A 24,024-nucleotide genomic window follows, 5' to 3' on the forward strand; every position below is an offset into this window, starting at 1 on the left:
GTCATTCTTTATTAAATTCATTTTTTTATAAAAAAATTATTTTGAGTTAAATTAAATTAATAGATTACATGTAAGCATTAAATGCTTAATTTATGATATTTTGTTTGATTTTCTTTGCTAGATCGTTACTCTGACACAGCATGCGATTTTTTTTAATATTATTATGTAGCCTTTTACAATTATATTAGAATCGTCTTGGTGATCTCTTTTTGGTTGTTGGGTGATGTTCAATGACAACAAGTTTTTGATATTTATTTCTTTTTTTTCTTTTAATTATGATATTAACTATTTATTTTTTATAGTTAATCATTTTTTATTTTTTTATTTATTTATCTACCATTGTTTTTTCTACTATTAAATTAATTGTGTTTATTGGATCCAATTAAGTAAATAATCTGAGTTTTCAATTATTTTTTATATTTTTTTAAAAGGAAATTACCACCTGAATATTTTTTTAAAATTATAAAAAATTGATTAGGCATGGCAAGAGAAATTAATCTAGTATTTATCAATCATGGGTGGGGGTCGTCGGTTCTCCTGTAATCAATCAACTCTTTCTCCTCCAAGATCTGAATGGGGCACACATTCTCATGTGTCTCGTTTGTGGTCAATCAACCAAAAAATTAATCTAGCTTGCCTGAAACAACTCCAGCATCACTGCCGACCACCATATAATGCCATTAATGCCAAATACTTTCCTTAATTATATTAATCGTTACTTGTCTTTTTCCCAATTAAATAAAATAAGTAAAGCTTCTTTTCAAATTGAATTAGCTGGGTGCCACTCCAAAAATATTTATTTATTTATTTATTTATGGTATCAAACAGCCAATCACCCCCCAATGCTCATCAAGACATTATCAGCACGTGTCTGAAACCAATCAAGGGAGATTTTACTCTAACCGAGGAGAATCAAATACTTATTCTCTCAGTAAATAATCAGCGGCGAAGAAAGGAAAGGCCGGGGGCGTTATGGTAATATAGAACAATTAGCGAGGAAGGGCATTAGAGTAAGTACAGGGCAAGACAAATAGACAATGATTGAAGACAACAGAAGAAGCTGTTACACAACGTGGGATGTGAGAGAGCTCTCATTGGATGTTGGTCCCACTTCTTACAGGGTCACAAGTGGGTGTGGCACCATAGATGACGTGGCTTGACCAAGCAACATGATTGGTGTCACGTTGGAGCCCAACGAACATAAAAAGTTGACCCCACAGACACCACGTACACCAACCGCTAGCGAGCTGTCACAACGTGCGTTGAAGATTAGAGTTTCGCTGTTGAGGATGAGATAGATGATCGGAGGCGTTGGATTTAAGAGTTCAATCATTTACCACGTTTTGGGCCCCATTGATTTTCTTGGGGATTTGTAGATTACAGGATTTTCTGGGTGGCACGTTGCATTCCTGAGCAAGGCTGGCCTGCCTTCCGCTCTGCAGATTAACCTTTCAAAACAATTAAAAAACAATTATAAATAAATAAATTTAAATTAAAAAAAAAACACAGTTTTCACTGCATTGCTAAACACTTACTTTATCTTCAGCTTTTTTATTTTTTCTCCGGCTGTCACACCTTGCCGGCCAGACACTCGCCTCTCCTATTAGTGTCTCCTCTCTCTTTTGGCATTTCCGCCTCTCCTTCTATTAGTGTCTCCTCTCTCTTTCGGCATTTTCCTATAGAACACGAGTTCAATTCTTAATAAATCTTATGAATTAAATGTATTTACTTGATGAAAATTATATTTATTTTTTGTTGTCAAATAAATTCTAATAACTATCCATATATATATATATATATACACATATAATATCAGTTTTACGAAGGAGAAAAAAACTACAGAAACTTCCACTCTTGAAGTTTTGGTTTAGGTTTACCGGTCCGCGATAAAGCCTGTGCCTCAAATCTAGTTTATTCCCTCTGGTGATTTTAGCTGGCATTTCATATTTCTTATGTTTAGTGAAAAAGAGTGTACACAGGAAAGTTTGAGAAAGGGCTTTCTGAGAGCCGCCAAGATTTCAAACAAATTGTTTTAACTAGATCTTCTTAATGGATTTCAATTTAATCTTTTCATCCATACCCTCTTTTGTAAGCTTTGAGTTTGTTCTTGTTTTGCTGCTGTAGCAATTATACTCTTGGGACGATGGCAGCTTTTGCAAATGAGGACATGCTCGATCAATGCCAAGCTATTGCAGATTAGTATAAAGAAGCATCAGAGTTCTTTTCTGATGACACTGCACCTAGAATTATTATTATTATTATTATAGTTTTATTAAGAAAAACTGAAAGATAGTGAATGGTGGCATAATTATTATTAACCATGGATTTGATACGCTGTAACAGAGCATAATGTTTTATGATATTCTTTTTATTTTTCTAGTAACCATGGATGTGACACAATCAAACTTAAATAGACTTTCTTCCCCAGCTGGCAAATTGATGTTCTTCGGTAGCATCCCCCAATTGGTTCGTTCAAGTTTTAAATTAATTTAACCTTCTCCTCTAAAAGCATTAAGAATTATTCCTTGCACCACTTGGTTTCCTCACTGGCAAAAAGAAAAAGAAAGACCGTTGATTTCGCTTCTTAAAGTTAACAATGTCTCCTTCTGAAGCATCCCCGAATTCTATGCTGTATTGCTTAATTATTATTTTTTATTTTAAAATATATTAAAATAATATATAATTTTCATATTTCAAAATTCATTCTTGACATACGCATATCAAAATAATATAAAAATAAAAAAAATTAATTTGATAATGTTTTTAAAATGCAAAAACAAATCGATCTTGACTTCATTTCTGGCACAGCAGATCTAAGATATGTTTCGGTTAAATTACATCACATTCACAGGAATTTTTTTAATAGAAATTTCATGAAATCTCCAAGTGATTTGCATTGCTGTTATTATCATGTCCCTGCATTTAAAACTGGAATGTTGGGGTTGGTGCCATTGATGGCTAAGTAAAAGTGTCGATTGGGTCCATGACATTCCTCGGCAGCATGTAAGTTGAGCTGCCTCTATCAAGCTTAAAGATTAGAGATGCCTTGCGCATTATTTGCTTGCCCCATTTAGGTATACATGATTGTCTTGGTTTATTTTCTCGATACGTTTATGCCATACATTCATAATCCCCATAGCTTGATATTGAAACCTGCCCCTCAACTTCGTGGAGGAAAATTCATGAAAAAAAAAAAAAACATCATCGTGCAAATAGTTTGTTTCTAATCATAGAGCTCAAGATAGAGCCTAAAAGACACATGCTCAAGAATATGAAGTTCCCTCGACATCCTAGCACCTAAATGAGCTCATATTCATTTATGCCTAGACATATCAAGTGGCCCAAAACTCTTTTAGAGTATAAATTATTGATTTGGGCTTCTAGCAGCCTTAATCACCCAACAAATTTATCATACCCACCATTTATTTGAACTTCGGGGTGTCCAAGAAACCCATCAAGACAATGCCCCGAATAGAGAACATGCCGAGATCTCATGGAAGTCTAATCTTAGATCAAACGGATATACCTCATAGCCATCTGCTATCCGTAAGTGCGTTACTCTTTAATTAGATTTGGTATACATATCACCAATCACAAGAACAAATTATACATGCATTAAATAAAAAACACATATCTTAATCACGTTGTCCTCTAAAAATTATCTATATTATGCTCACAAAACCTAACCTAGAATGAGGGCAACTCGTCAGTCTAGGTCTTTATTCTCGAGTAGTTGAAAATTATAGGCAACATATATTTAGACTACATACTCGCATGAGCGAGCTCAAGGCTATATAAAGTTATAAACATCCTTAAATCTCGAGGGAAGTCTTTTTCCAGGCAACCATCTCCTTCACAATTTTTTTCATAAGAAAACAAACACTACCTTATTTAAGCTATGTAACACGGACAACACAACCTTCTAAAGCTCACTTTCTCCGCCATAAGTGTCAACTTAAACACCGCAGGAGCTCCTATGATCATAGAAAAGTAGAGGATATACACGTACACTACATAAATTTGGTCGAACACATTTGAGTTAATTGGAAATCTCCTTTCACATATCATACAGGACATGTGGTCTATTTTGCAATACTAATGCATTTGAGTTAAAAAACATTATTAGTTTCCAGAAGAAAAGCTCATCATCAGGTTAATAGACTGATAGTGCCTCCCTAAATACAATGCTAAAATTCTTACCCTGTAAACCGTTCTTAACCAATTCGGTGTTGCCTCTCTGCATCATGGCCACAAATTCATTGTAATCTATGCGACCATCCTGTAAACACAAAGCAAAAGTATAATCAATGAAGGTTTCCATATATTTTTGCAATAGTTTCTTTAATTGATGGAAACATCTTAATTATAAAGAAGTGCTCACATTATCTTGATCAACTTCTCGAATCATTTCTTCTAAGTGAACATCATCCATGCCGAATTCATTACAGGCTTGTTGGAGTTCATCTATGGTGATATAGCCACTGTCATCCTTGTCAAAATACGAGAAGGCTGCAAATAGATTATCTTCCTTTTCAACTTTGTGTAAATGTAATGTGGCAGCTATGAACTCCTTGTAATCTATTGTGCCACTGTTATCAACATCTGCCTGCAATTTTGAAACAAACATTGTGGTCAAGATCAAGAGCAGCAGCTAGCATAATGACAGTATGAAGTAGTTGGATGATCTTACTGCTCGCAGTAGAGAATAAATTTCATCCTCAGTGAGATTTGCACCAAATCTTCTCAGTCCTACTTTGAGTTCTTCGAAAGTAATTTGACCACTATTGTCCGTGTCTATCATCTTAAATATCTCCTTTAAGCCAGCAATTTCTTCTTCAGATAGGTTCTCGGCTATGATCTGCGGGCAATAGATTTAAGAACTTGCACTCTTCATTTACAATAATAGTAGACAATCCGTGAGTGGAAACAACTTCAATGGTTTGAGGACAAAAAAAATGTGGAATTAAATATGAGATGATATAATTGTTAGACTTACTCTAAGAGCCATTTTCTTAATCTTGTTCATTGCAGAAAACTGCTTCAAGCGACTTAATACTGCAGGATCTAGAGGCTTGTCTGGAGCCACCCCATCATCACGAACCCAAGGGTGACCTGCAGGGAACCAAAATTTACGTTCAGCAGTGGTACTGGCACATACAGCAGAGCTTTAATGTCGCAACAAATGAATGCAGAAGAAAATCTTTCTGCTGAGATGATAACAGACAATAAATTGATTAGTTATATCAAGTTTAAACATCTGATCACATGAGGCCAGGAACTGAAAACTGGCGATGAACCAGGTGAGAGTTTAACTCAATCAGGTTATTCAATCTAAATAAATCATACTTGTTCAAGATCATTGATATATTCCGATCAGAAAACTAATTACGAGCAATTTGGCATCCTAACCCTCGACTTTCAGTTATAGAGACTCATCGTTTCTATGATAATATGAAGGAACATTCATTGTGTACCTCATGCCATCTAACGACAAGGGTCTTGACCAACTATGAGTCCTGTGAGTTCAGCAATCTCAATCTCATATATATATATATATATATATATATATTTCAGTGATAAAAAGCTGGATTGAGGAAAATAAGACTAATTGAGAAAATGTATCACAACTTACAAAGAACTTCATGGGCAGTGAGTCGCTTCTTAGGGTCCCTGACAAGCATTCTCCTGATCAAATCTTTTGCACTTGCAGTGACATTAGGCCAGGGATTTGATGTGAAATCCAGATGACCATGCAGGACCTCCTCAAATATGTCATGTTCCTTTTCTATGTTATAATCAAAGAAAGAACAAGAACAGGAAATCAAATTGCTGAGAACATTATGAATATACCTTAGAAGTAACGGACATCAGAAAATTCTCACCAGCCCAAAATGGAGGTACCCCACATAAGAGGATATAAACCATCACTCCAGCACTCCAAACATCTGCTTCTGGACCATAGCGCTTGCGCAGAACTTCAGGTGCAACATAATATGGGCTTCCAACCACATCATTTAAAATCTCCCCTGCAATTTAGGACTGTCAATATTCAACTATATATAGCATATCATTCATGAGTGGAAAAGAAGAGATGAGATCCTCTTAAATGATGCTGTATATCATTACCAACAAAAATTCTATGTACATGAGAAACATAGGGATCATGTGTTAAAGGATTCGTTGGACGCTACTTCCCTAATACGCAAAGATCTGGAGTCCGTTATATTTATTCTAATTGGAAGCAAAGGATATTCAGTAGTGCATTTCCTTGTATTATGGACTTCATTTATTGTTCATAGACAAAAATATTAATGCTCAATATTTTTCTATTACTGGAAAGTGAGCAAGTGAGATGATTTCAAAAGAAGGAAAGCTACTGAAAGTCGGAAACATACCTGGCTTGAAGAATACTGATAATCCAAAGTCTATTGCCTTGAGAGGTGAATCCTCACGCTCATTGACAAAGAGAAAGTTCTCAGGCTTGAGATCCCGATGCATGACCCCTAAGGAATGGCAGGCTTCTATAACACCAACTATAGTCCTAGTGAGTTGAGCTGCCTTTCTTTCTGTGTAATGTCCTCGCTTAATAATCCTATCAAAGAGCTCACCACCAGCACACAATTCCATCACAACATGAACTGCCACAGCATCCTCGTACGCCCCGTTGATAGATATAACATTAGGGTGCCCTGCCAGGTGATGCATGATCTGAATTTCCCTCCTTACATCCTCCACATCATCTGCTGTCAATAAATTCCTTTTCGCAATCGACTTGCAAGCATACTCTTTTCCAGTTGCTTTTTCCACACAAAGAAAAGTTGTCCCAAATTGACCACGGCCAAGCTTCCTCCCCAAGTTGTAGTACTCCTTCAAATGACCGGTTCTTGTCTTCAACACTGAATCTACCTGCAGCCCTGCACTTGGTGTCCTCTTAACAGGAGGCTTATCTGGTCTCGTGGGCTCTGCTGGTTTTTTCACTTCCTTGTTACTTCCTGGCTTTGCCGGCCTGCTCTCTTCAACCTTCATGATAATCTCCGATGGTACTGTTGCATTTTCCTTTGGTTTTGGAGGCGATGGTACCTGATTAATTACCTCTTCCTTGGCTATCTTCATTTGCTCCGGAGGCTTGTTTTGAGCATGGAAAGGAGGTTCTTGCACTCTATTCAAGGACAACCCATCAACATTTTCTTTCTTATTATAAGTGATCAAGCAATCCTTCGATCGAGCCCACCAAACAGAAGAAGAGATTGTTTGAAAGATACCATCCCTGGAAACCCTTGACCCAATACAATTATTATTTCCCATATTCAGTTCTCTATCATATAATAAGATCCCACTTCTTTGTTCTCTAAAAGGCCAAGTGATTTTGAAGGGAACACAATCAAATTAAAACCTTCACCGATCAGAAGAGTTTGGCATTTGATTCCACAACTCTCTCTTACTCTAATGTATGCAAACACATAATTCTGTAACTGGCAATCATTAATTGTGTGCTCCAAAACAGACATTCGTATTCACACACGAGTCAACCCAAAAAAACTATCAGAGCCTCCCTCACAAATGCCCTGAATCCTGCAATCTGGATAGCATTATCCATATAGAGGACAGATTCTAGGATTCCACGTCCATTGATTGAATAATATTGCGTAAAAAAAGAATAAAATAATTAGGGTCATGAAAGCAAACCATTAAAAAAAAAACGAGAGAGACCAGAGAAGGAGAAATAGAAGAACAAGACAGAGTATATGTGCGTGTGTTGACAGATTGTTTTTACCAGGTCTTCTCGAGCTTTGAGAAAGATGTTTGAGCTGACAGAGATTAAATAGTATGCAGTACGTACGTTGTTTCGAGTCTTTTCCTTCCATTGTGTCGCAGAAAAGGGAAGGGAGGTGGAAGGAAAGACCGTTTATTCTGTTGGAAACTTTCAAAATTTGCGTCCTGAGCATAAAATATCGCGTTCAATGCATTAGTGTAGTCTACAGTACAGTTTGAATTTTGAGATGGTGGGTCCATTCTGAAATTGATGGTTGAGATTCATATGTTTCTCAATTCTCCTTTTATTTTATTTATTTTTGGAAATTTGTCCTAGGGTTTTCAACTTCTTGGAAAATCTGGTGAAAGTGCTTCTTGTTTTTGTAGAAGGGCCCTGTGCAGCTGGACAGTCTGGATTTGAGTGAGGCTGGGATTGTCGCCGGCCGGCAGCCAGCTGGTGATGGTAGTACTCTGCTGATCCCACATATTTTACTTATTTGATAAATAAATTGACCACTTTAACGAAGAAAATCTAATATTGACAAAATTTATCTTTACTGAGTCCAAAACCTGTCATGATAGACGACTTGATTATGGTATAGAAAATGAGATGAGAGGACAAACAATGCATCCCCTCATGTTACTTACCGCGTAAGTTTGGCTTGTTGCTTGACTTACCGGTCAGTCTCTCCATCATTAATGAGCGGAAGATGAGGTGATTTAAAACAAGCTTCGATAAATATTTTTTTAAATGATTTTAATTTATATTTTTAAAAAATATTTTGAAAAAAAAAAAACTCCACAACACTTTTATAAAAGATGTACCGCTTTTCTTCAATTTTAATTTTTTTTTATTAAATTTTTTTATATTTTTAGATTGATTTGATGTATTAATATTAAAATAATTTTTAAAAAATAAAAAATATTATTTTAATATATTTTTAATCATAACTGTATTATAATTCTAAATACATACTTAAATACTATATATTAAAAAAAAAAGGAGAAGAATAATCAATTCAATGACCTTACAGCATCCACATTAGTTTTTCTCATGTGGAGGCTTTGACCTTTTGACCTATTTTTTAAGGTAATCTTAGGAGGATGCACATAAATAACGAAAAACATTTTTATTAATTAATAATGAATAGAAGCATAAAGTAAATGATTAAAAATTTAAATTAAATTACCAATACTGTCATTGAATCTGTTCAATAAAATAAAATAAAAAAAATCATTAAATATAACACTACTCACGTAGAAATGGTCTTGGACTCAATATGCACTCCAAATATTTATTATCCACATTATCATAAATGAAGCTAATAGATTTTTGCTTTGTTTCCTTTCAGCTGTATTTGATATTGTAATAATTGTTAATTTTAAAGTATATTTTATTAAAATAATATATTTTTAAAATTATTTTTGATATTAGTATATCAAAATAATTTAAAAAATAAAAATAAAAGTTAATTTTTTTTAAAAAAATACATACAAAAAAGCTCTGAAAAAACATTATTTTTTTTAATTTTTTTTAAAAAATACATACAAAAAAGCTCTGATAAAACATTATTTTTTCAGTCGAACCACTAAATTGATTTCAATAAAAATGTGTATTGAGGGTCTTGGCCTAGCGATGAAAAGGATTTGTCTCCTTCCATTATACTTGGATTCGAGTCTTTATATACATGCTTGTTATACCTATAATATCTTATATATCTACTGAATTTGCAGAATGTTTAATAAATTATGAGATTAATTATGGTTGACGCATCTATAATAAAAAAAGATGCGCAGAAGATGCCGGTCAAAATCTATGATCAGATTTTACTCCTAACTTGATGTGATAGTCCTCCATTGCTCAGCAATAAATCGATGCTTAGGAATTAGCATCTCCTAAACAGTCATTGCAATCAAATGATATAATTTAAAAATCAGCAATATATTTTTAAATAAAATATAATTTAAAAAATAACCATTTTTTTTTATATTTTCAGATAATTTAATATATTATTATTAAAAAATAAAATTTTAATATATTTTTAAACAATACATTTTTATGTACATGAAATCAAGGGAAAAGAAGATTGCGTACTTTCATAAATCCCATGTGTGAACAGAAACATAACAACCATATTCCCAGCGCGAAGCATGAAGACCATACATGAATTAACAGTGTTTAGAATCAAATTATAAATATATTTAAATTTAATTTATGATCTATTATAATTCCATGTTTAGAATAAGTATTTTGCTCTTAATTCAAAAATTATTTTTGTCACAAAAATTATTTCTTTTTGTTACAAATACCAAATAACACATAAGTATTTTAAAGAAGATATAAATAGACATATCTCATATTAAGTTTTTATTAAATATTTATTAAAAAAATTCAAAAATTATATATTTGTTAGAAAAACTTTTCGATCAAAATCTTTTCATTAGAATAATGTGTGAGATAGAAAAGATAAAAATAATAAAGATATAAATATATTTAGTTGAAGAGACAAAGATAAATATATATATAAAAATTTATCTCTATAATATTTATAATATTTTTTAAGTGAATTTATGCACTTCCATAACATGAGGTATATATAGGACATGTTTTCAAGATAATATTTGTTATTTTTTATTTTTAAAATATCGTTGTAAAAAACTCTTAATTCTAAAATTATCTAGTCAAAACAAGTAATAATAAAAATAATTATTATTGTAGTTTTTAAATCTAACTCGGGAGATCAACCCAAGACAAATCTCAAATTACAGGTTGGGCTGACCATTGAACAAGGTCAAAGTAAGGATAGAAATGGTAATTTTTATAGTTTTAAAACTTGATTTGAGAGTCAACTCGGGACAAGACCTGAGTCACAAATAAAAAGGGTCGATATATAAATAAAAATAGTTGTTATCATACTTTTATAACACGACTCGAGAGTCAAATCGGAACAAGGCTCGGGTTACAGTGTTTATTCCAAAATTTATCTCCTTCCTTGCTACTATTGTATATTAGTTATTCACTACCTCAATGACTGCTTCATATGCTTCACCGCCCATGTTTTATACCATAAAGCATCCATGAACCTAAAGCCACCGCTTAACCTGAATCCTTAGATGGATAGCTGCCCAGATGTATGAGCATTTTATATAATTCATGCATCTTGGAGGAGACACTCTGAACAATTTCTAATGACAGAAAAACTAGGACAAAAGCAAATCCACATTTTCATATAGGAACAATAATTCTATCGTCCTCTATAAAACTAAAACCATTTTTCAAGTCTTATAGTTATTCAGATATACTCGGAAATGAGTGAGTTCAAGGTAAGGCCTTTCCTCTCATTGCATAACTAAAATTGAGCATTAATGCTCTACCGTTAAGTTAATCCTTCTTCACCACCAATTTATCAAAATTTATTCCTTAAACACCACCGTTGTTTATTCCATAGGAAAAGAAGCTATTGGTTGAAAATTGAAGCATTTTATTTGAAGCTAATGACATCCAAGACTTTCAGTATCTATAATCAAAACTCTTTCAAAATAAGAGGGGAAAAAAATTCCTCTCCATCATCTATAACAGCATAAATAAGGATGTTGCAGCTGGAATAATAATGGTTACAGGATTATTCTGTTAGCAGTAACAGAATGCATGGCACGTGGAGTTAGTTAGAATTAGTTAGCTGTTAATTGTTAGTAAACATGTAATACATGACAAGCAGGTATAAAACAGGGAAGCAGTTGGTTTATATCCCACGTAAAGTAATAATAAGAATTCATTCTTCAAAAATCTCAGTCTCTTTTTCTCTGTTTCTTTTATTTTTTTCAATCTTGTTAAGACAAGCTTAACAATTGGTATCAGAGCATGACAGAAGGCAACAAACTCAAGGCGGTGAACGAAAATTGCAAAAAGTTGGAGACTCAACTACAGAGCCATCACCTAGAATGGTAAAAGAATTTATGACTGAGAGTGAGGAACGCTGGATGGAACAAGGCACCAAGATTGATTAGCTGATTCTATATATGGAAACAATATCCATACAGTTCTAACAATTCATTGCTTCTTAACTAGTGAGAAGAGACATTAGAACTAGTTTAGGAGGCATTTTGATTGCCCTAGGCACTGATAAAGAAACAAGAATGCTAGTTTCGGCCGAGAGAATCGCTCTAGAACACGGGAATTAGTTCAGAGGTGAACAAATGATGAGGAAAAAACTTCATAAGATGGGGTACAACATACCATTACCAAGGGCGGAGATGCCAACATTCAAATGAGAGAATCCTCGGGGTTGGTTGTGAAAATACAGAAAGTATTTCAAGCTGAACACGATACCTGCACATCAGTAGGTAGAAGTGGTCTCCTATTACTTAGAAGGCAAGACAGATGTTTGGTTTGAAGGATTAGTAAGGGAGAATGAATCTTGGATGGATTAGGAAGAATTTGCATAGATTCTTTGCAGACGGTTTGGCAACAGAGAGGATAGTGTGGAAGAATTCAACAAACTGATCCAAGATAAGAGTATGGATGATTACATAGAGCGATTTGAGGAGTTAAGATCATTAATGAGTGCTTTGAATCCATCCATGGCAGAATCCTATTACGTTTCTAGCTTCATTAGTGGGCTGAAGGAGGATATCAAATCAATACTGAAAATCTTGAAACCTGCAAATGTGCTAATGACATTTGAACAAGCTAAGTGGTAGGAAGAGTCTAACAATGCACTAACTAGGAGGTCTAGACCAGTGCAACGCAGTGGCATTATATTCAATAATGGAAGAATGGCTGATAATGCTCCAGCCACTTTCTTTAATCCAAATCAGATGGAAGGGACAAGACCTCACTCAGATAGCCAATTTAAGCAGAAAAAGAGGCTGGGATAGTGTTTCAAGTGTGGAGACAAGTACACTCCAGGGCATAGATGCAGTACTAAAGGTTTACATATGATTAAAGGAGTAGAGGAAGAAGAGGAGGAGGAAATCAAGGAACTAGAAGACACAATACAAGATGAATGCAAAGAAAGGAGCTCGATAGATGAATTCGGATTATCACTAAATGCATTGGCAGAAAATGATACCTACAATACTATCAGGATTAAGGGAAACTGTCAAGACAAGGACCTTATAATTCTCATAGATAGTGGGAGTACCCACAGCTTCATTAATGAAGACAATTACAGAGTTAAATGTTGCCAAAAGTAAAACCACGTTACTATTAATCAATGTGGCTAATGGAAACGTTATGTTATGTGAGATGTAGAGCCCTGGATTTACTTGGTCCCTATAGGGCTACGAGTTCAAGCCTAACCTGAGGGTATTGAAATTAGGCAGGCATGATATAGTTCTTAGTATGGATTGGCTGAAACAGTATTCTCCAGTGCTTTTTGATTTCATCAAGCTGTGGTTGTCATTCCAAAAAAATGATAGAATGATCGAGCTAAAGGGAATAATGCATAATTCTGACTTACACACGATAACAGTAATTAAGGAGCAGAGCAACTTCAAAGCTGTGACTATAAAGGTAATTGGTCAGTTTTTTGCTATGAATGTGAAAAAGGAAGAAAAGCCAACCAAGGCTGTGGTGGAAATTGAATCCTTGTTAAAGAAATTTGCAGGACTTTTTGAAGAGCCACAAACTTTATCATCGACAATGAGGTTTGATCATAAAATCTTACTGAAAACTAGTTCCAGGCTGTCAACATTCGACCATACAAAAGTTCATTCATCTAGAAGGGTGAAATAAAAAACTTTGTTAAGGAAATGCTTACCAATAGAGTGATACAGTATAGTGTTAGTCTGTTTGCCTCTCCAGTTTTGCTTGTAAAAAAAAAAAGATAACACATGACGATTCTGCATAGATTATCGATAGCTTAATGAGCAAACCATCAGAAACAAATTCCATATTCCTCTTATAGATGATCTCCTTGATGAGCTGCATGGTTCTAAGTTGTTCTCCAAGCCAGACCTGCGATTAGGATATCACCAAGTTAGACATGGGGAGGACATTGAAGAAACAACATTTATGATGCACCATGGGCATTACGAGTTTAAAGTCATGCCTTTTGGCCTCACAAATGCCCCGACCACCTTCCAAGCATTGATGAATAACATTCTGGAACCCTTCTTGTGAAAATTCGTAATGGTCTTCTTTGATGACATCCTTATTTACAGCTCGACCTTTGAGTTGTACCTTGCTCACCTCAGGCAAGTGTTGGAAACATTACAAGCTAACCAATTATTTGTCAAGAAATCCAAGTATGCCTTTGGGAACAATAGGTAGAATACTTGGGGCATATGATTTCCATCACAGGAGTGCCCACAGATAGGAAAAATATTGAGGTTGTAGCCAATTGACCCACTTCACAAACCTTGAAGGAATTGAGAGGGTTCCTTAGGTTGGCTGGTTATTACAGGAAATTCATTCGACATTTTGGAATCATTAGCAAACCCCTTACTAACCTGCTAAAAAAAAACAGTTATGGCTGGAGTATACAAGCTCAACAGGTGTTCATAGTTTTGAAACAAACCTTGCATGAGGCCCCAGTCCTCACATTACCTGACTTCTCCAAGCTATTTATGCTGGAAACCAATGCTTGTGATTGTGGCTTGGGAGCTGTGCAAAGCCAGGAGGGAAAACTAGTAGCCTATTTCAGCAAATCCTTAAGTTTGAAGCACTTGGGATTATTCATCTATGAAAAAGAGTATCTGACTATTCTTATGGCTGTAGAGAAGTGGAGGCACTACCTAGAACAAGAACAATTCATCATCCAAACTGATTACAAAAGCCTAAAATATTTGTTGGATCAGAAAATTCATACTCCAATTCAAAAGAAGGGCCTGACAAAATTGCTGGGATTGGGGTATAAGATGTTGTACAGGAAAGGATGAGAGAACATTGTGGCTAACGCCTTATCTAGAAAAGGCAGTAGTGACCTATTTGCTAAGGAGAATGGAGTCTTGGCAGTTATCACCAATATATTTCATGCATGGTATGAAGATGTTTATGCATCCTATGAAAAGGACTGCAAGCTACAAGCTATTATTCTCAACAATCTAACAGGTGCAGCAGGGGAACCTGACTTTACATACAAAGAAGGAATCTTGCGATACAAGGGCAGGATAGTAGTTAGATAGGGAGGGCATCTCAGAGCTTAACTAGTAAAATCTATTCATGATTCATATGTTGGGGGACATGCTGGCATTCAGAATACCTACAGAAGGCTGAAAACAAACTTCCACTAGTATGGGATGAAAGTTATGGTTAAAAAAATAATGGAAGAATGTAATGGGTATAGGTAGGCTAAAGTGGAAAGAATGACATATCTTGGACTATTACAGCCACTGCCAGTGCTTGAAGGTACATGGAAGGCTGTGACCATGGATTTTATAAAGGGATTACCAAGTTCAAAAAGAAGGAATGCTATCCTGGTAGTGGTGGCTAGGTTCATTAAATATAGGTACTTCATCGCACTCACACATCCATTCGCAGCACAAGACATTGTACAATTGTTCTTAGATCACTTCTATAAATTCCATGGATTACCTGCTATGATTGTTACTGACAGGATAAAATTTTCACCAGTGTGTTTTGGAAGGAACTTTTCAAGAAGTTAGGGGTTAGGATGTTGATGATCACCGTCTAACATCCACAAACGGATAGGCAGACCGAGAGGGTGAACCAATGTTTAGAAAATTATCTTCGATGCACAACCATACATCAGCCTAAACAATGGTTTCAATGGCTATCATTGGCACAATGGTGGTATAATTCAAGCCATCATTCAACCTTAGGCATGAGCCCTTTCCAAGCACTATAAAGGGAATGGTTAACGCAAGAACATACTCCAGTAGCTGCAGTGGAAGCAGTACGACAGAAAAGGGCCAACATGGATCACACATTGAAGAAGTAGCTGGAAACAACAAGGAATAGGATGAAGCAAATTACTGATAAGAAAAGAACAGAGAGGGAATTTACTACAGTAGCTGCAGTGGAAGCAATACTACATAAAAGGGCCAATATAAATCACACACTGAAGAAGTAGCTGGAAATAATAAGGAACAGGATGAAGCAAATTGCTGATAAGAAAACAGTGTAGCCGTCAGAAAAAACCTCAAGCTCAACCCCAAGTATTATGGTTCTTTTCAAATCAGTAAAAGGATTGGGACAGTAGCTTATGAGTTAAAGCTTCCAAAGGGAAGCTTGATTTATCCTGTATTTCACGTGTCCTTACTAAAAAAGAAGATTGGAGATGCAACTATAGTATCGTCCAAGCTGTCAATATCATATAAGAAGGGCGGATGCAAATCATGCCTTTAGCCATAATGGACAGGAAGTTGATGAAGAAAGGTAATGGAGCAGCCAAAACAGTTTCGGTTCAATGGTCTTAACTGTATCCAGAAGATGCGACTTGGAAGGATCTGTCTGATCTACAGAAGCCGTTCCCAAATTCCCAAGCAATTTTTAAAGCATTTTAATTGAATATTCTTGTGGATAAGAAAGCATTCAAGGAGAGGGTATTGTTACAGCTGGAATAATAACGGTTAATAGATTATTTTGTTAGCAGTAAGAGAATGCATGTCATGGTGGAATTAGTTAAAATCAGTTAGTTGTTAATTGTAAGTTAGAATCATTTAGTTGTTAATTGTTAGTAAACATGTAATGCATGACAGGCGGATATAAAAAGAGGAAGCAATTGACGTATATCCTAATAATAAGAATTCATTCTTCAAAAATCTCAGTCTCTTATTCTCTGTTTCTTTCATTTTTTCAACCTTGTTAAGCCAAGTGTAACAGAGGAAATGGCCACTCCATCTTCACAATCAATCATTAAAAAGTTAAATCAATCATCACCATTTCTTTTTCTAGGAAACCAAACAGAAACCAAAATATAAATAACAAAAATCTAAAATAACTTACTTTCCGAGGCAGTCACGATGGACCTCTTAGGTCTTTTTGCACTGCGACCTGATCACCAAAGTCCTCGTGGGACAAACCTCACCAGAAGAAGAAGAATAATAATTAGGGTTATTTTCAAAGTAGTCGTCGTCGTCGTCGTCTTTCCACACCCACCCCATTGTCTGTCCCCTGTTGTCACTGCTTGCTATGCCTTCTTCGTTCATGTACAGTACAATCTAGATTTGTATTTGTATACAGAGTTTGGGCGGGGTGTTAGGTTTCGTGCATCGTGTTTGTTTTCGGTGGAGATTCTAGACCTACCTGAGTAGCACGGTGCTGCTTTGTCACTATCATACGGGTGACAACAAGAAGTTGGTTTTTTGATAGACACATATCACCTCGACCGTTTCGGTTTTTGCTTCTATCCGAGGGCCATATTGTTTAGAAGCATGAGAAAACGACAAGTCGCTTTGTTTTTCTCATTAAGAAGAGATGAAGAAAATGTAAAACATTGCGATGAACACAAGAGAAGAGAGAATCAGATTTACTATGTTAAGAAAATTTACGGTTACTGGTTAAAGCCCACTTCTTTTGCAATACAGTTTGAGCTAAACTTTGCTTGCCTTCTCTGTTTAGCCCAAAGAAAACAGTTCTAAAATTAACATTGCTGGGAACAATCCCATTATCCACCATATCTGACAGAAGCTGCAGTGCTTCTTCAGATTTTCCTGCCCTGCATAGACAGCTAATAAACATTGAATAAGTCTTAAAATCAGGCGCAGGCCCTTTCATTTTGAGAGAACGGAAGACGTTCCAAGCTTCAATGACATTTTCTGTGTCCATGTAACCGCGAATCAATGCCGAATATGTAACTATTGTTGGCTCACAACCCTCCTGTTTCATGCTTTCGAAAATTTCCAACGCTTTTGATGCCTGCTTTTCCCTGAAGAAATGAACTATCAAGGATGTGTAAACATGGACGGTTGGATTAATGCCTACCTGCTTCATAGAGTACACCTTAGCTAAAGCCTCTTCTAGTCGTCCCTTCTGTAATAGGCCATGAACAAGGCTTGCATGAGTATACCGATCCAACGTTGTTTTCTCGGTGCTAACCTGTTCTCCTAATGATAAAACTTCTTCTAACATTACAGCTCGACAAAGCGCTCTAATGTACAAGGAGTAACTAGCAGGAACTGTAAAACCAGCTTTACAAAGAGAGTCTACGGATTTTCTGGCTTCCAACAATTTGCCAACTTCACATAAACAGCAGAGGTACGTTTCAACCAGCTCTTTGTCAGGGACATGTCCAGCACGAATCATCTCCCGGAATATTTTAATGGCTTCATCAACCTTTCTTCCTTTTCTTCCACAAAGACAAATTATCAAGTACTTGTAAGTGCTGTCATTTGGATTACAACCGCTAGCTTTCATCTCACCAAATATCTTAAGAGCAATCTCTGTTAGACCTGTTCGACCATATTGCATTATCATGATTGCCCATGTATCTGGTGGTATTAAGAAGCCCCTTCTCCTCATTTCATAAAAGAGGCTTCTCATGTGCTTGAAATCTTTCCCACGACCTGAAACTTTCATCGCCATGTTGTACGTTTCTGTAGTTTGGCGAAAACCATTTTGCTTTCCTACCCACGCAAAGAAATGCAATGCAGCATTTCCATGAATACCGCAATTACGTAAGGTCTCGGCAACAAGTTCTGGTGTGAACTGAATGGTGCATTTCTCCAGGGCATCTTGAATGATGGGCCAATCCTCCAAGGATGATAATATCCTCAGAACTTCTTGCAAGTCCTGCTCATCGTAAGCCTTTGAAAGTGGCTTCACCGAGTTCCAATCCACCCTTCCTTGCACTGATTCATTACAGTTGGAGTCAACATGGAGCTTCTCTTCCCTGGACAAATCATTTCTAGATACTTCATCATTTAGCGAATGAAGTCTGCAGATTCTATGCATCTGCTTTACTTTTCTAATGTTGTCCATCTCTCCCTTTCTCTCCATACAAGATATAACCCACTCAAATATTTCATCACAAATAAACATCTTGGAAGCCTGCATTTTCCCCAAAACCTTGATAATTTCATCTGTTCTCAAAACTTTGCAAAGCTCCTTGATAAATATTGAATAAGATTTCCAAGTCGGCTTGATTCCCTTATCCTCCATTGTCTCAAACACTTCCCATGCTTCAGATATATGGTCTTGGCGAACATGACCTGCAACAATGGCCATAATTGCTACACTGTCTATCTCAACTCCTCTTTCCAGCATCTCATCATACAGCTCGCAGCCTTTCTGATACTCATTTGATCTGAAGAGGTGTTGCATTAGCTCTGTATAGGTAGAAGTATTAGGCAAATGTCCAAACTCTTTCATGCTCTGGAACAAATCGAGTGCCTTGGAAAGTTCATTTCTCCTCAAGTACCCATTGATGATGATCCCATAAACCTTCCCATCGACAAAATCTTTTCTCTTCATAATTTCAACAATTTCTAGAGCATCTGCAATCCTATTAGCCCTGCTTAGTCCTTTCACCAAGGTCTCGGAAAATTCATAATCAAGCTGTATTTCTTTATTCTTGAGATCACGAATCAATTCTAAAGCTTCTCTAATTCTCCCAGCCACGCAATAGCTCTTCAGGACACAAACATGAACATCATGCTCCGGAATCTGAGAGACCCTAATCATGTCATCAGCCACCGATTGAACAGCACTAACATCTCCTGACTTTGCCAAGCAATTCAATAACATCTTGTACAAACTTAAGTTAGGTTCCATTTCCCTTTGCACCATTTCCTTGTAAATTTCCAAAGCGACTTCGCCTTTTCCAGCATCACAAAGTGAACGCAACGTCACTTCATAAACTTCTACATCAGGTTCACACCCAGACTTTCTCATCTTCTCAAGGACCAACAAGGCTTTGCCTATCAACTTTGCCTTCCCGTACTGTCGAATAAGAATAGTCCAAGTCTTAATATCTCTTTCGCAAGAGCACTTCTCCATCTCCTCCAGTAAAACATCCAACACCGAGAACTCTCTGGCTTCCCCAGCTGTATACAACATGGTATTATAAGTCTTCGTTGTATGACAAAACCCATCTTTCGTCTTCACCCAATTAAAGAATCTATAAGCTAAATGTGGAACTTTATAGCACCTCTTCAATACTTTCTCAACAATCTCTGGTTCTAACTGAAACCCCACTTTATCTAGCCTTTCCTCCATTGAAGCTGTGCAATTTTCTGCACGAACAATCCCAGTAATCTCATGAACTAAAGCACTAACGTCGGTTTCATTCAAAGCTCCCACCTTTATATCTCCGAAAGCCAACAAAGACCCCTCCTTTTGCAACCCATTATTCAGTTCAGCATTTCCACAAGCACCTTCCTCGCTATACTTGAATTCTCCACTTATCTCGTTATCTCCCACATGGGTTTCTCTTGGTATAAAAAACCCATATGGAGTTCTATCTGGGATCACAACATCAGCACCCAGGATCTCAGTTATCTCTTTAAAGAGTGAATTAATGGTTTTAGTTTCTGCATGGCCTTTCAATTGGGGTTCTTGAGTTTTCTTCGAATGGGAGGGTTTAGATGATTTAGAGAAGCTGGAAAAGTGAAAAATTTGGTATGCGGAGAGCTGAGAATTAAGAGGTTTATAGCTTAAGGACTGGAATTTGAATGTCTGCCTCATTGTTTTAAGACATTTATTAGCTACTTTGATAAGTGAAAGCTGAGCTTCAGGTCAGCAGAGAATGGTGCTTCTTTATACAAATGTTAGCAATCACACCAGGAATTTGAAGATTGTATGAGGAGTAATTATTAGTAGTTAAAAAAAGACAAATAAATACCATTGTAAGAATAAAATTTGAATAAAATAATTATGCATATTAATGCAAATTTAAGCCTCCACTAAAATTTATCATAATTACATAGCTTTTACAAATTCTTGTTCTTAAGACTTTCTTTTTAATATATGTTAGGTAATATTAAAAAACATAGACACAAATAAACATTGTAGTCATATTTTAATTTAAAAAAACTCTTTTTTTTATATTAATAAGAATCTTAAAAAGGTATAAATCATTTTCTTTAAAATAATCAAAGATAAAATAAGAAAACAACAAAGAATTCCTTATAAAAAAATTATAGCAAAGGTCTGATTTAATAATTTATTGAATTTTAAAGTAATTTTATTTATTTATTTTTTACATTTTAGTCATATGTAGTAGATATAGATTTAAAAATAAAAGCACAAACAAGTTTTTTTATAAATTTTTTATTTTAAAAAGTTTTTTATTTAATTTTTAGTAGTGATTGTAAAACATAATAACAAAACTTTTATGATTCTTTTTTTAAAGATGTAAAAATAATATAAAAGATAACAAAATATCTAATCAAGGATCTAATTTAATAAATTTTGATGTACTTTTATTATTTTTTATATTTTAATTATTACCTTTTGTGGACCTATTTGTTTTATCATTTTTAGAGTTTTAATAGTTAAAATAAAGTTTCAATAAGGTACCATGTAGATGTAGGTTTAAGGGTGATTTAAAAATATTATTGAGAAAATTACTCTCATCCTTTTAAGGTTTGAGCAATGGAATACTTTTCTCTATCTCTTAAAACATGACAATTTATACTCCTAGTCAAAGCCAATTTAAAATTTTGATGAAAACATAAAAATGTCCTCTATTAGTAACATAGTCCTAGAAACAATTCTCTCCTCTCTTTTCAACCAAAAAATCTAAGATGTGAAATATATTTGGAAAAAAAATCAATAAAATACCATGTAAGAATAAAATTTGAATAAAATCATTTATATAAAACACAAATACATGACATACAAATATGAATACAAATTTCATTTAAGGTTCCACAAAACTTTATCATCATTATAGTTTTTACAAATATTTTTTTTATTTTTCGAGACTCTTTTTTAATATATGTTAGGTAATATTAGAAATATAGACATAAATAAACATGTTATTCATCTTTTAATTAAAGACTTTTTTCATATTAATAGAGTTTATCAAAAGGTATAAATCATCTTCTCTAAAAGAGTCAAAGATAACATAATAAAATAACCAAAATTACCTTATAAAAAAATAATAACAAAGGTCCAATTTTATAATTCATTGAAGTTTGATGTAATCTTATTATTTCTGGATTTTACAAAATAAGCTTGATAAATTAATAATCTTAATTAAATAATATTTTATGTCAATTCCAACCTAGAATTAATATGATAATTTAATAATTAACTAAATCTATATGATAAAATAATTTAAAAAAACAGGTCCATTTAATATATAAATTTAATAATCTTTGTAAACATCGAAATTATATATATAGACGTACGTGTGACTCAATTAGAAGGCCTTTGTAAAATATGATTCAAATATTATTTATTTTCTCTTGAAGTTGATGTATCATTGGACTTCATCTCTAACTTTTTTTTAATGCATTGAAAAGTTAAAGTTGTAGTATTCGTGTGTTGCAAGAGAAAATTATGTTATGTAGTTGTTGCTTTGAGTGCATATTTGCACAAGATAAGTTCCATCAGAAAACTATCATTTTTAATTTTATTTTTTGTCATTTTTCATGACGTTCTCAATAGTTTGATTATATTCAAACAACTTTAAAGTTAACGTGTATTTTTTTGAGTAGTTCAAAAAATACTTAATATTTATTATATGCTAATATTTCAAAATTTTAATTAAAACATACAATTATTGAATACTTTTACTGTATAAGTGTTGATCTAAACTGTCTAAAATCATGTTATCCGTAGCTTAATTTTATAATCTAAAAAACAATTTATAATTGTGTTTGTTTAAACCTCGGTTATCTAAACTAATATTGTTAAATTCATTGCATCTAAAACATTTATTTTCTTTAGATTTATGATCTTAATTTCACAATTCTCTAAAAGATTTCAATAAAATTAATGATAATAATACTTCTTGGTGATGAAATAACTATCATCGAGCTATTTTCTTCGAATGAAACCTGTGGACATCCAAATAAACTAATTTGATGATTGGAATATATGAAATCAATAAATTTTCTCTCTACACTGAAACTAGCAAAACTTTCTTTGTTTTGGTAAACAAGATTTTTTTATTTTTTTGCAATTTTTATATTCTTTATGTTTTGTGCATAATGAATTTAAGAAAAAAAAGAAATTATACTCCATTTGATCTTTGGCATGGATTCGGATTTTGACAAGTTAAAACACAACATTCAGAGCTTTTTTATTGTTTAATGCATTTTCCCTTTTAATTTGGAAAAAAAAGAGGCAATTTAACCTTTTTATTGTCATTATCTTTTTTATTTAATTTAAAACAAAAAAAATGCAATTTCATCTTTTTTTTATCATTTAACATGAAAAAATTATGCCTAATTGAGATCATGTCCAAGACTTAAGTTGACTAGAGTTAATACAATATGATATATTTTTTAAATTTCATCTTCAATTCTTTTATAATTCTTAAATTGAGTTTTAAATTTAATTCAATTTGTGTTCAATTCTTTTATAACTCTTAAATTGAGTTTTAAATTTAATTCAATTTATGATCAACGAGCATCGAATCATGGCCAACTAGAAAGATATTATGGGAAGATATTATGGGAAGAAAAAGAAAAAAAACAAATTATTTAACTAGGTTAACTCATTATGATCATGTCCATTATTTAGGTTATAAATTCCACGTGTTAATCTAGGTTAATATAATGTGTTATCTTTTCATTTCACTCTCTTAAATTATTTTATTTAATCTTTTGACATTTCATTGTTTCACTTTTTATCTAAAGTCAAGTAAGGTTAAAATAATAATGAGATAGCAATTTCATCAATGATTTCTTATACTTATAGATTTTTTCAAATGTTAAAGGAATATTTCATCAACATTCTCCAATCTCTAGTTTTCTAGTATGCACGCCACAAAGAACTTGAGAATTTTATTAAGCCAAACCTAATGGGTTAATACAAGAGGAATCGATTTTAAAAGTAAACAGGACAAGAGTTGATTCAGTGTTGCCCATCCAACTTGACAGATGCACTTGCAACTTAATTAACCTAGTAAAAACCCGAATTGAATTAAAATAAGAAAGAATAAAAGACAATATTGATTTATTTTTTATTATAAAATTATAAAAACAACAATATTTAAGATTAACTTAGATTAAATTAGGTTAACTCACTCAACACGCAAACTAGATCATGAACCTCGTCGGGTTTAATAACTCTGCTTTTGTAATTTATTTTTTATTTATTAAATAATTATAATAGGTATTTGCATAAAAGACAACAAATAAAATTATTGATGATAAATTTATTTTTTCAATATAAACTCTATTTTCTTATCAATG

The 24,024-nt window shown here is 33.9% G+C and overlaps 3 protein-coding genes across 3 annotated transcripts; 1 reads left to right on the forward strand and 2 right to left on the reverse strand.

Moving 5' to 3' along the window:
* Positions 1-4,028: 4,028 nt before the first annotated feature.
* Positions 4,029-7,901, reverse strand: LOC105141584 (calcium-dependent protein kinase 26-like). The gene is made up of 7 exons (XM_011048843.1): positions 6,396-7,901; positions 5,883-6,026; positions 5,633-5,785; positions 4,997-5,112; positions 4,691-4,858; positions 4,382-4,606; positions 4,029-4,279 (listed from the first exon to the last, which is right to left on the reverse strand). The coding sequence occupies exons 1-7, from the start codon at positions 7,303-7,305 to the stop codon at positions 4,154-4,156; spliced, it is 1,842 nt and encodes a 613-aa protein (XP_011047145.1). The 5' UTR covers positions 7,306-7,901; the 3' UTR covers positions 4,029-4,153.
* A 4,789-nt stretch (positions 7,902-12,690) lies between these two features.
* On the forward strand, positions 12,691-13,876 carry LOC105141587 (uncharacterized). Its single transcript, XM_011048846.1, has 3 exons — positions 12,691-12,927; positions 13,034-13,401; positions 13,636-13,876. The coding sequence occupies exons 1-3, from the start codon at positions 12,691-12,693 to the stop codon at positions 13,874-13,876; spliced, it is 846 nt and encodes a 281-aa protein (XP_011047148.1).
* A 3,311-nt stretch (positions 13,877-17,187) lies between these two features.
* LOC105141585 (putative pentatricopeptide repeat-containing protein At5g06400, mitochondrial) lies at positions 17,188-20,453 on the reverse strand. The gene has a single exon (XM_011048844.1). The coding sequence runs from the start codon at positions 20,339-20,341 to the stop codon at positions 17,195-17,197; it is 3,147 nt and encodes a 1,048-aa protein (XP_011047146.1). The 5' UTR covers positions 20,342-20,453; the 3' UTR covers positions 17,188-17,194.
* Positions 20,454-24,024: the final 3,571 nt, after the last annotated feature.

Source organism: Populus euphratica, unplaced genomic scaffold (genome assembly GCF_000495115.2).
Source record: "Populus euphratica unplaced genomic scaffold, PopEup_1.0 scaffold124.1, whole genome shotgun sequence".
NCBI lineage: Eukaryota > Viridiplantae > Streptophyta > Magnoliopsida > Malpighiales > Salicaceae > Populus > Populus euphratica.

Coding starts and splice junctions, on each gene's coding strand:
- LOC105141584 (XM_011048843.1), bottom strand. CDS start 7,305: ATGGGAAATAATAATTGTATTGGGTCAAGGGTTTCCAGGGATGGTATC. Junction 5,113..5,632: donor CACTGCCCATGAAGTTCTTT/GTAAGTTGTGAT, acceptor GGTTCCCTGCAG/GTCACCCTTGGGTTCGTGAT. Junction 4,859..4,996: donor TTAAGAAAATGGCTCTTAGA/GTAAGTCTAACA, acceptor TATTGCCCGCAG/ATCATAGCCGAGAACCTATC.
- LOC105141587 (XM_011048846.1), top strand. CDS start 12,691: ATGATTAAAGGAGTAGAGGAAGAAGAGGAGGAGGAAATCAAGGAACTA. Junction 12,928..13,033: donor TTAATGAAGACAATTACAGA/GTTAAATGTTGC, acceptor TGGTCCCTATAG/GGCTACGAGTTCAAGCCTAA. Junction 13,402..13,635: donor ACTTTATCATCGACAATGAG/GTTTGATCATAA, acceptor GCAAACCATCAG/AAACAAATTCCATATTCCTC.
- LOC105141585 (XM_011048844.1), bottom strand. CDS start 20,341: ATGAGGCAGACATTCAAATTCCAGTCCTTAAGCTATAAACCTCTTAAT.